The 12,058-nt window shown below is 39.6% G+C and overlaps 1 protein-coding gene across 1 annotated transcript in view; it reads left to right on the forward strand.

Annotated features, from left to right (window-relative positions):
* The window catches only part of KIT (KIT proto-oncogene, receptor tyrosine kinase), an 87,218-nt gene that overhangs the window by 38,833 nt on the left and 36,327 nt on the right, over positions 1-12,058 (forward strand). The window contains exons 3-5 of the mRNA XM_049630475.1: positions 2,107-2,388; positions 3,486-3,622; positions 8,471-8,642. Coding sequence (XP_049486432.1) covers positions 2,107-2,388; positions 3,486-3,622; positions 8,471-8,642 — 591 coding nt within the window. The remainder of the gene's footprint in view (positions 1-2,106; positions 2,389-3,485; positions 3,623-8,470; positions 8,643-12,058) is intronic.

Below are 12,058 nucleotides of genomic sequence, written 5' to 3' on the forward strand. Positions count from 1 at the left end.
AAATAAATAAAAAATAAATAAAAAATAAAAAATAAAAAAAAAAAAAGAAAGAGGCTGCGTAGGAGGCCTCACCCGTGGTTATTGTGGAGGAATCATGAGTAAATTTGTCCTAGATCGTAGATCTGGGCAACCTCAAGAGCTTCAGGTTTTCATTGCAACCTTCAGATAAGATCACCTGCTCTGTCGTCCTGATGTAATTGTCTTTGAGGAGACCACATTGTGCAAATTCTAGCTCTATCAAGGGTTAATACAGTTGACTCACCTAGTGCTCACTGTAGAGAAGGTTGCCATGAAATTCACTCTGCCTCTCCTTAGTTTATCTGTTATTCTTTCCTAGGTGGGTAGCTGAAAAATACACACTGATAAGGCGCAGCTTAGCCTCTGGGTATGATTCCGTAATTGTTGAGCTAACCTGTGTGCTGTTCTTTGACATTCAGGAAGGTACTCTTTAATTTTCAGGTGCTAATGAAGTATCATTCTGCGCATTAACGCAATGGGTAAACCACTGAATAAATGGGGACGACTGAATTCGCCAGGTCTCGCCAGGTCGGTCTGGCAGACTTCATGGTTTTCTTTAAAGGGAAAGTCTTCCCTAGTAACTTAGCCCTATGCTGAATTATTACTGATTTAAGATGTTTGGATACTTAAGTGATTCATGTTACAGCAATGAAAGAAATTGGGGCGTTGTAGGAGCTAGACTAAGCCACCGAGCAAGAGTAGATGTAGAAAAAATAAACCAAACAAAACAGCTATGGCCTCAGACCATAGTTCAGCCATCATGAAGTACTTTATTCATAGAACTAATTAGTAAGGCTGGGAGGTGCATAATTCGTTCTGGGAAATTATCTTTCAAAATTGGTCAGTATATATTTCAATGATGTCAAGTTGATTTTTGTGGAACACCTGAATTCCAGGTAGAAAGGACAAGTAAGAAACATTTTAAACATAATCTGTTGGCCCAACCGTGTATCTGTATTCTCTTTACACAGGAGAGGTGGCAGCATATTGTGTATACAGAATGAGGTTTGTCTTTGCTTATATGAGGTCCCAGTCTGCCTGAGGCTTTTCCAGTCCACACCTGGTGTCCTGGCGTAATTGTTAATAGCACTCCCCTTCACTCACAAGCGTCCTGGTTTGGATGATAAAGTGTTTGCCACCGCATTCCTGAAACTCATGAGCTCCCCTTGGGAATAAGGCTTCAGTTGATTTCCACAAGTTTGTATTAATATGTGTCTTTGAAGAGAGTATGGATAGAGCGGGACCCACGTGACATTCGTATGGGGTGGCCTCCTAATGGTTTTTGCAGATTCTATGCAGAAGCCAAAAGATTCTGGAGATTGGGGACTCTGGAAGGGGGTCCCCACAGAACAGTTAAGAGGAAGAATACCTCTCCTCTCTGATCCTGATAGGTATTATCAGACCGGCTTAGTCTTGGCTCATGCTCCTTAGAGTATCCTCTGTTGTGGAAAAAGAGTAAGTTTTGTAATAAAATATCCCCAGATTTTTAAGAGCCCAAGTTGTGGTATCAGTCGGACTGCAGTTCGAGTTCCGCCCAGCTGTTTCTGGACCATGTCACTTTAGGAGAGTCCCTTTAAAAAAAAATAATTTTTTTTTTAATGTTTATCTATTTGAGAGAGAGGCAGACAGACAGGCAGACAGAGTGCAAGGGGCGTGGGGGAGTAAAGAGAGAGGGAGACACAGAATCTAAAGCAGGCTCTAGGCTCCGAGCTGTCAGCACAGAGCCCGACGTGAGGCTTGCACCCACGGACCACAAGATCATGACTTGAGCCAGTCAGACGCCTAACCGACTGAGCCTCCCAGGCACCCCTAGGAGAGTCACTTTTTTGAGACTTCAGTTTCTTCATGTATAAAAGGGTGATGAAGATAGTGCCCTTCACTGAGGGCTGTTTTGAGGGTTAAATGAGAGAAAGCGTAATGGTCCAAGCTTGGTGTCTGACACATGGAAAGGGACAAATGTTAACTGTTACTTAATTAGCAGTGTTTGGGTAAATTCTACTTTGCTCGCAAAGAGAAACGTCGGAGTCATTTGAGATTTTTCAAAAATGTTTTCAACCATTCAAACTACTGATTTTTGACACGCTATAGATCCCGCAAAGCTTTTCCTCGTTGACCTTCCCTTGTATGGGAAAGAAGACCATGATACGCTGGTCCGCTGTCCTCTGACAGACCCAGAGGTGACCAATTACTCCCTCCGGGGGTGCGAGGGGAAGCCTCTTCCCAAGGACTTGACTTTCGTCACCGATCCCAAGGCTGGCATCACAATCAGGAACGTGAAGCGCGAGTACCATCGGCTGTGCCTGCATTGCTCTGCGGACCGGAAGGGCAAGTCCGTGCTGTCGAAGAAATTCACCCTGAAAGTGAGGGCAGGTAAGGGGAGGCCCTTCTCGCTTTCTTCTGGGAGGCGGAGCAGCTGTTGATGTTGATTGGTACACGACTTCTCTCTTCTCGCTGGTTCATCTTTCCATCGGCCGTCAGGCAGCTGGCTCTTCCTCACTCCCCCCGGCTTCAGACTACTGTCAGCTGCTTGTGAACTCTTTGTTGCATAGTCCCCACCCCACACAACCGCCCACGACTGCCTCCAGCGGGGCGCGTTGACCAGCGACTGGCATTTAGACCGTATAGGGGTCAGTAGGAGGAGGGGACCGCCGTGAAACCTACCGACATCGGGGCACCCCAAGTTTTGTAACCGCACGAGGTGTTCCTTCCGAGAGAAACTCACTGGGAAGCTTCAGTTACACTATTTGAAAAGATTAGCATACACATTATTCACTCCTTGATTTAGTATTGACAGAGGGATTGACTTTCTCCTCGGCTGTTTAATTTTCATGCATTCCCAAACTCTTCACAATCTGAGGAGGCAAGTACCAACTGAGTACAGACTTTGTTGTTATCCTGGCGTTATGTAGATTACTTTGGTAGCTGGAAGATGTCTAGATTTTGTATCTCAGATCATCAAATTCGACACCAGTTGACATTCAGCAACCGGGGGGGTTTTTTTAAGGCTTTTGAAAAAGTGTGCTCCTTGGCATTAAGTTTGGTTATTTAAAATGGGGGTTTTCAGAGACGGACAACATATTATTTTTACGGCCTACGGGAAAGATGCCTGTTCAGTTAAAAGAATTTAACTAGGTGCGGGTCACATCCTCATGAAACCATCAAGGTTGTGTGAGGTAAAGATTAATGCCAGGCCTGCCCGTTTCAAAATAGCATTGTCAAGGAGTGTTATAATCTCAAAGCAGACGGTCCTATCTTTTTCACCCGGTATTAATGAATTTGCTTGAAGGATACAAGATTTAATTGCTGATGCCTACAGATGTGCATGTACTACAGAGCAGTCAGTAGCATACCTGATATTTTATTTAACAGACCACTGAGTAAGTTGTGCGCATTTGAGGAAAAGTGGCAAGTGAAAATGGCATATAATAGAACAGATTATTTGAGGGTCCCGTTTCTTTTTATTCTAGCCATCAGAGCTGTCCCAGTTGTGTCTGTGTCCAAAGCAAGCCATCTTCTTAGGGAAGGGGAAGAATTCTCCGTGATGTGCTTGATAAAAGATGTGTCTAGTTCCGTGGACTCGATGTGGATCAAGGAAAACAGCCCGGTAAGTGGCTTGTTCCCCCTTTTTTTTTTTCCCCCAATCGATGGTTTTCTCTTTGTGGGAGATTTTAAGGGTTTGTTTTTTTTTTTCCTTAAAAGGGTCTATTAATTGTCCTGGGGAGGCTCAGCTGGTATGTCTGTCTGAGGTGGGACTGTCTGGGCGTGAGTCGAGATGCAGATTTCCCCCTTTCGTGACACCATATGTGGGTGTGTATCTTCATTATTAGTGACACATGCATGTCATTTGGTAAATTTACGTTGAGAAAATCAAAGAGAGGACTCGAGACTCCTTTTGTTACTGTACCCGGTTTCTTTGACTTTCCTGGGGAAATTTTAAGAAAACTAATGATTGTGTATGCACCTTGATTTTTTTCAGACTATTATCAAAGCTACCCAGGGCAGATTATTTAAAATATTGGGAAAAGTTGTCAATGGTTTTTTTTTCCTTTCACGTTGAAAAAGAGTAAATGGCCTCAGATACTAACCAGAGAGCTCTTTGCTTTCCCACAAAGTGGCCTATCCATTTGAGAGCTGGGTTTCTTTTTTGTATTGATCTGACTCTCCCCTCTGAGGCTGGTTACCTGAGATCAAGTTGCTAATGGCTTTCTGTTTGTTTTAGTCACTATTAATAAAATGGTTATCTTTAATCTGAAACATTTGGACATGTTTAAGTTCTCATTCGTTTAACAAATGTGTATTGAATGTCTACTATATGTCAGGTACTGTGTTAGGCATATCTTAAGTAAATTTTAGCCAGTTTTGGAAGTTTTTTGTTTTTTGTTTTTTTCCTCTCTAAATACTCCTTAATAGCAAGGTCTTTAAAATGTCTAAATTCCCAAATATTTTGTTTTCAAATTCCCATCGACTGAAGTTTCAGTAATTTTTATTTGCATAATGTTGGCCATCTAGTTAACTAGCTTTTACGGTGGTTTTTCTTCGTATACATATGTGCATGACATTGGAGGAAAGATATGATATAGTTTCCTTCTCCTCCTCTTCCTGTCCTCCCTCCCCTTGCTCTGTATTCAACATTGGTGATTTCATGCCTGTTTAAAGAATGCTTTGCTAGATAAGTAACCATGGTGATTAGTCTAATGCAAAGTAGTATGATGGTATTCACATAGACTTGTGATGGATGATCCCTTGCTGGTGAAGCCTATCACCACTGACTAGGAGAATGGATTGTACTAGACTTGTTCTTTCAAACCAATGGCTCAGAGAAACAAGTTTTCGTTTCCGTATCATAGAATTTAATAAAAACGATAGTTTATGTATGGATTTTTGACTGACCTTATAGAACGCAATCCTATATAAATTGGCTTTCTATAATCCTTGATTTCAGATGAGAGAACAATTTATACCATGTATATATTTGAGCCTCCGTATAACTTGAAAATTAGCTTTTTTTTCCTAAGAGGAATTATATTGCCCCAGGCAGTTTTGTTCTGAACCGTTTTTCCCTGGAGTCCTACATGCCATTCCCAATTAATCCACCGGCATTGGAAGATAAGCCTTTGGTATTGGGAGCTCTTTGGGGAAATCCCAGTGTGTATCTCAAGGGTTAAGGAAAACCAAATCACATGCAAACAATATGTAATATGTGACTTGCAGATGGGGCTCATGGCTCTCCGCCAAGGTTCATCCATGAATCTTTTGTTGATATCCTTTGGCTTAATTTGAAATACTTAGCACTCTTAGCACTATCAAATTATTTTAAAAATCCATGGTATTTGACTCTGACCCTTTGGAATAACTAACTCACAATGAAATCTAGGATAAAATGACTGTCCTAGAGTTTTTGCTGTTGTGTGTTTTAAAACATAAGAGAGTCTTGGCATTTATTCAACCCTTGTGAATCTTGTTAGCTTTTCTAATGCTTTTAAACCCTTGTATTTTTTACTTTTAATTAGGATATTTGACAGTGTCCTAAAAATGGTCTTCAGGTTTGGGTGTTGGGTCTGCATCACTACTGAGGTCCAAGCTTTTCCTTCCCGCATTGACATGTTCATTGTTCAGGTTTAACTCCCTGTTAGAAGACCTTTGGGCTCTTGGGAGAACTAGAAGGAAGAGATACCATAAATCTAGAATGTGTGATGTTACCTGTCCATCGTCACTCTGCCTTTGAAGAGAAGTCTATGACATGATGGACCGGGAGAGGACAGAACAATGTCACCTCACCTTGCTATTACATCTTCTTGATTGATCTTCTGCAGCAAAATGGCAGATTCCTGCCAATTACTAGAAGAATCTCTGGGAAGGGAGTATCTTCTAATCTGCCTAGTGCTTCAAATTGGAAAGGCGGTTCAAGACCTTTCTTTAAAGACCTTCTTTCCTTCCCTTTCAGAAACAAAAGCTGGGTGGGGCACCTGGGTGGCTCAGTTGGTTAAGCGTCCCACTTCTGCTCAGGTCATGATCTCACGGCCGTGAGTTCGAGCCCCGCGTCGGGCTCTGTGCTGACAGCTCGGAGCCTGGAGCCTGCTTCGGATTCTGTGTCTCCCTCTCTGACCCTCCCCCGTTCATGCTCTGTCTCTCTCTGTCTTAAAAAAAAAAAAAAAAAAAAAAAAAAGAAACAAAAGCTATGACTGCTCGTATCCTTGACTTGCTCAAGATCTCACAGTTAGTTAACAAAGCAGGTTTCTCTTCTTTTTATTTCAAAACATTCAGCTTTGGCAGTCTGCTCTTATGTATGCTCATTTTAATGTAAATTTTTTTTTTCCAAAAATATAATAACATGAGGAAAAAAAGAGAAACAGATATAATTCTACCACTGCATGTAGCAGTGCTATGCAGTGGAAATATAATGTGAACCTCCTATGTAATTTAAAATTGTCTAGTAGGCACATGACAGAGAGTAAAACAAGTAAAATTGATTGTAATATATTTTATTTAACCTTGTATAGCTAAAATATTACCATGTAATTAACAAAAAGTATCAATGGGTTATTTTACATTACTTTTTTGATATTAAGTCTTCCAAATCGGGGACATATTTTATATTTACAACACAACTCAGTTTGGACCTCAAGCATCTCAAGAGCTCCAGTAGTGTTTATGTTGGCTGGTTTTTTTGTTTGAAATTTATTTCTATTTATTTATTTTATTTATTTTTTATTTTTTTATTTATTATTTTTTTTAACTATTTATTTTTGAGACAGGGAGAGACAAAGCATGAACGGGGGAGGGGCAGAGAGAGAGGGAGACGTAGAATCGGAAGCAGGCTCCAGGCTCTGAGCCGTCAGCCCAGAGCCCGACGCGGGGCTCGAACTCACGGACCGCGAGATCATGACCGGAGCCGAAGTCGGACGCTTAACCGACTGAGCCACCCAGGCGCCCCTTTATTTATTTATTTTAATCGAGAGAGAGAGAGAGAGAGAGAGCATGTGGGCAGTGGAGGGGGTGGGGTTGGGGAGAGAGGGAGAGAGGGAGAGAGGGAGGGAGGAAGAGAGGAATCTTAAGCAGTCTCTACACTCCCTGCGGAGCCCAACGTGGAGCTCAATCCCATGATCCAGGGATCATGACCTGAGTTGAAATCAGAAGTTGGATGCTGAACCGACTGTGTGACTGGTCTTTATAAACACTATATAGCCCACTTTTTTTTTTTCTTTTCATATTTCTTTTCTCTCTGCCCCCATGCATATGTATTATCACATGGTTGCCGTTCTAAGGTACACTCGATTTAGGTGTTTTAAGTAATATAAACATTTTTCTTATTTTCACATTCATGATTTTGATTCTTGGTAGACATTTAGGTCATCTCTGAGATGTCACTGCAGTAAATATTTTTGAGCTTTTTTTTTTTTTTTAATTGAGTTATTTCCTTGAGATAAATTTGCTGAAATTGATCAGGGGATATGAACGTACTGCCAAGCTGCTTTCCACAAGGATTGTTCTGATTTACAATGCCGTCAGAATGGTCTAATGCTAATAGGCTCACCATGGCCTGCCCAGCAAAAACCCTTGATCTCGCTCCATGTCAATATCAGCTCCTTTACTTTCTTTTTTCAGTTGTTATTTTTTCAATTGGAATGTGTTCATATTACAGAAAATTTGGAAGATGAAGAAAGCTCTTTGGTACTCCTTTTAATCTTTTCAGAGAGGAGCTATAGTTTATATTTTACTTTATTCCCATGATATTTTCCATACCAGAAATCTCTCCATGTGTGAATGGTGATATCACAAGAGTAAATTTGTAACTTTTTCTCTTCAGCTCATGCTTAAGTAATTTGGGTTTGGTCTTACATGTTTTACATACTTTGGGACCCTTTTTAATAGTTGCCAAAATTCTGCTGGGTAAGAACTGTAGGATGAATTTCCAAGCTAGCTTTAGACACTGGGATTCTACTTTTATTCATGAAAATAGTATAAATATTAATAGAACATGATTATTAGAGATGTGTTTTCTTTCAATCGCTAGGGTATAAAGTTTAAAAAAATACATGTAACAGGAAATACTGATATGATCTAACTATGCTGACTCATTGTAAAATATCAGTAAAATATCAGCATTGTAAAATGTGGTATTTCTTATGTAGTAACTTCTAAAATTTGGCACTGTTAAACAAATATTTAGTGCTGCAGAGAATTTGGAATCAGGTATGCCATGGTTATTAAAAAAATGAATTTTCATGTTTTTTCTAATAGTGACTATCTTTCAATATAATCCAGGAATATGAAGTGTTCCAATGACAGACTTGTCATGACGCTTTATTATTCTTACTTAAGTAGTGTATAATGAATGTTAATATGGAGAAGTTAATTGCTGCTATTTTTAATTTATCTAGCTAGGAAAGATCCTGAATATAAATTTTATGGTAATCTTTGATTTTTTTTTTTCCTCTCCTTCTGTAACCAGCAAACTAACGCACAGCCACAGAGTAATAGCTGGCACCAAGGTGACTTCAATTTTGTACGTCAGGAAAGGTTGACGATCAGCTCAGCAAGAGTTAACGATTCTGGAGTGTTCATGTGTTATGCCAATAATACTTTTGGATCGGCAAATGTCACAACAACCTTGGAAGTCGTAGGTAAATATCTCTATGGGAACGTATAAATTACTGGCAGTAGTGAAAGAAGACATTGCTAGAGAGTTTCCTTTTTATGTTAATAGAATGTTGAAGCGATTCTTAGAAATTTTATGATCACGGAATGAATGAATGAATGAAAATGATCACGGTAGCCTTTTTCCAACTAGAGCCCAAGAGCAAATCCTATCAGTTTAATAGAGGGGAAGAGGAAAGATGTAACTGAAGTTGTTTCAATGGGCCATTTTCTGCCATCCGCCCTCCCCTCCCCACCACACAAAGTGTGACCTGGAGCTTTTTCAAAACTTCTAGTCCTTGCTGAATGACTTGAGTTTGGAAGTGGGTGTAGACTTTATGGAGGAGAGCAAGTGCTGAGAGCCTACAGTATTTCTCTGCGTCTTTTAGGGAGGCGCCTCAGTCTTTGGTTTATCTTTTTTACCGCCCAGGGGTCTGGTTTATTTGTTGCAGGAAGGGCTGAATTGGGCCTTTTCTTCCTAGTATGCCCCTCACTTCACCCTGTCTTGTAGCCTTATAGGCCGTAGCATAAACCTTCAGGAAGGAACCCCACTGGGGTTAGTTAGGTCCTTGGTTCTACCTAGCATAAACTGGATCATGGTACCTATGGTCCTAAGCGCATCTAGCTAGTACATACTATGTAAAGGTTTAACCTTTTCTTCCCTCCTTTGGAAATCTCACCAAATCTTTATTTTCCAAGATCTACTTAATGAGAACAGAATGCAGTGAGGTACTGTTCTTGATTTCCTGGAAATAATAATAATTTTTAAATTACTTTATTTACACTTTTTTTTCCTTTGGCCTTTTGAGTATTGTTCGAATTTAATCTATTTTCTTGTCTTTTTAGTGCAGTTATGTTCTTAGTGCTTGACTTTGATTAAGTACTTGCATGGTGGTGAAACTTCCTCATGAGCAATAATAAAACGATGTGATATTTGTTTTCATTTCTCCTCTTTCCCCCATGTTTCTTCAGTAATTTATGAAGCAATGTTAGAGGTCTGTGATTTATTCTACAATAATCTCATATAATTTTGGTGTTTCTGCCCATGTTGTAATGGAAAGCATTACACACTAAATGTGGAAAAGACCCTTTACTTGCAATTATAGAGTCAGTGTGCAGAAAGAGTATTATTACTTTTTCCCTAAACGTGATTGTGAACCATTTATTAATTTGAATAGAAAGCTATGCTTTTAAAATATTAAACTCCATAAGTGCTAATTTGCTAAGTTGATTAGGGAGCATGTTGATATATCAGCTTCAGCTCCAGAAAGCAATTAGTAAGGATGTTTTGAGCATATTATTGTATGTAATCAGATTTTTAAAATCCATTCATCAATTTCCAAGAATATAACTGTATAACTGGAAGGGCTTGTGGCTGTGAAATCTGAATCTGGTTTTGTATTGTTTCGGGATGGGTTGGGACGGGACAAGAAAGAGGGAGACAAAGAGAAAAGTCATTTCTTTTGGGGCTGGAGGTCGGATTTGAATATGATGTGGATCCCTTCTTGGCCTTTCAGCTAAGATCAAGTGTGCATATGACGTGCAGTGGCTTTGGGATAGTCCCCACCTGGTTTTGAATTGGAGCTGTGCCACCTGACTTTTGAATGCACCCTACTTTACCTCTGCCTGCATTTCCTCTTCTGAGAAGCACAGCCTCCAACTCCAAAGGCTGCAGAGAGGAGAAAAGGCAATAGATTTTATAGAGGTGCCTGGCATAGAGTTTGCACTTGATGAAACGTTACCGCGTCACCAACTTCTTAATGCAGAAGTACCTGAAAAAAATCATACTTTCTGTTAAAACAACGCTGATGGAGTTCTTTGATTCTAATAACTCTTATACTTCATGAATTTGAAGCTCTATTCCACTATAGGACATAAAACTATATTGAGCCTGTAAAGAACTCTAGAAAACTCAGGAAAACTTCGGTAGTATACATATGTGGTGATAATGAGAGAACTCACTTCAGTGCAATTATTGTCTGGAATATTTGAGTGTTTTGCTTTGGGTGTGTTTGAATTGATGACCTTAAGAACTGGAAACTGTAACATAGCATTTAGATGAAACATTTGTTCCCTCAAAATTAACCTAAATTTGCTTTAAAAATGACAGGAGGTTTTAATTTATGATTTGGGTATTAGAACAAGATGGTGGTTTCCATCTCCAACTTTGACTTGGATGAGTTTTTATTCTCACCTATGACAGATCCTTTTCCATTACTGCAAAGGAGAGTTGGACTCCACTTTTTCTTCTGAATCTATAGGAAAACCAAGAGGCAGCCAATGCTGTAATGACAACTCCTGGGAGACCTTAATATATGTAGCCAAATAGTGCCAAAAATAATGAAAAGTGTATTTAAAAGTTTATAATTACTAAATTTGGAAAAAGAATTAGAAGAATAAAATGAAAACTCTTCCATAATCCCACTAAATGTGACATAACCATTTTTAAGATTTGGTATATTGCTTGTATTTTTGTATGCAGCAGGGTTTCGGTGATGCCTACAAGCTTATTCTCTCTCTCTCTAACTGGAAGTATTATATGGAGAATCTAGGGATATGTTACAGTGAGAAAAGCCAAGCCTGGCATCTCACAAACCTGTATTCAAATCTGGGCTCTGCCCTTGGGCAGCTAGCTCTTAAGCTTTCCAGGACTGGATATCTTTCATCTATACATTAGGAGTTATAAGCTTTCTCCCCTAGTATTGTTATGGAATTAAATATTTGTCATAATTGTTAATTAAAATGTAATGCCAAGCTACTTAAGGCAGTTCTTGGCACATAGCAAGCATTCCATAAATGGTGGCTATAAAAATAATATTGGCAATTATTTTATTACGTGTTTTTCAAGCTCTTTCTTATATTATTGTCATAGAACCATTTCTCACCAGTGCCCTGATTTTTAAAATTATTATATCCAAGGTAGAGAGCCGCTCTTTTTGCATGTAGCTACCCACAAAGAAGAGTGCTCCAACGGAAATTACAGGGTTAAATTAGAGAATAGATAATTATAGAAAATCTATATTGCTAAATGCTTTCTGAAAGAGTTGTGCCAATTTACAGTGTGTAATTCAGCACGCTACTTTTACCACACTTGCAGAATTATTGAGTTTCTTTCAAATTAGTTTTGCTATTTTTCCATAGGATGGATAGACTTTATTTTTTAACAGCTTTATTGAAGTTTTGCTATTTTTAAGAAGTGAAAATTTAATTTAATTACCAGTTTAGGGGTGCCTGGGTGGCTTAGTCGGTTGGGTGTCCAACTCTTCTTGATTTTGGTTCAGGTTGTGAGATCGAGCCCAATGTTGGGCTCCATGCTGAGTGTAGAGACTGCTTGGGATTCTCTCTCTCTCTCTCTCTCTCTCTCTCTCTCTCTCTCCCTCCCTCCCTCCCTCCCTCCCTCCCT

Source organism: Panthera uncia, chromosome B1 (assembly GCF_023721935.1).
Source record: "Panthera uncia isolate 11264 chromosome B1, Puncia_PCG_1.0, whole genome shotgun sequence".
In the NCBI taxonomy this organism is placed as follows: Eukaryota; Metazoa; Chordata; class Mammalia; order Carnivora; family Felidae; genus Panthera; species Panthera uncia.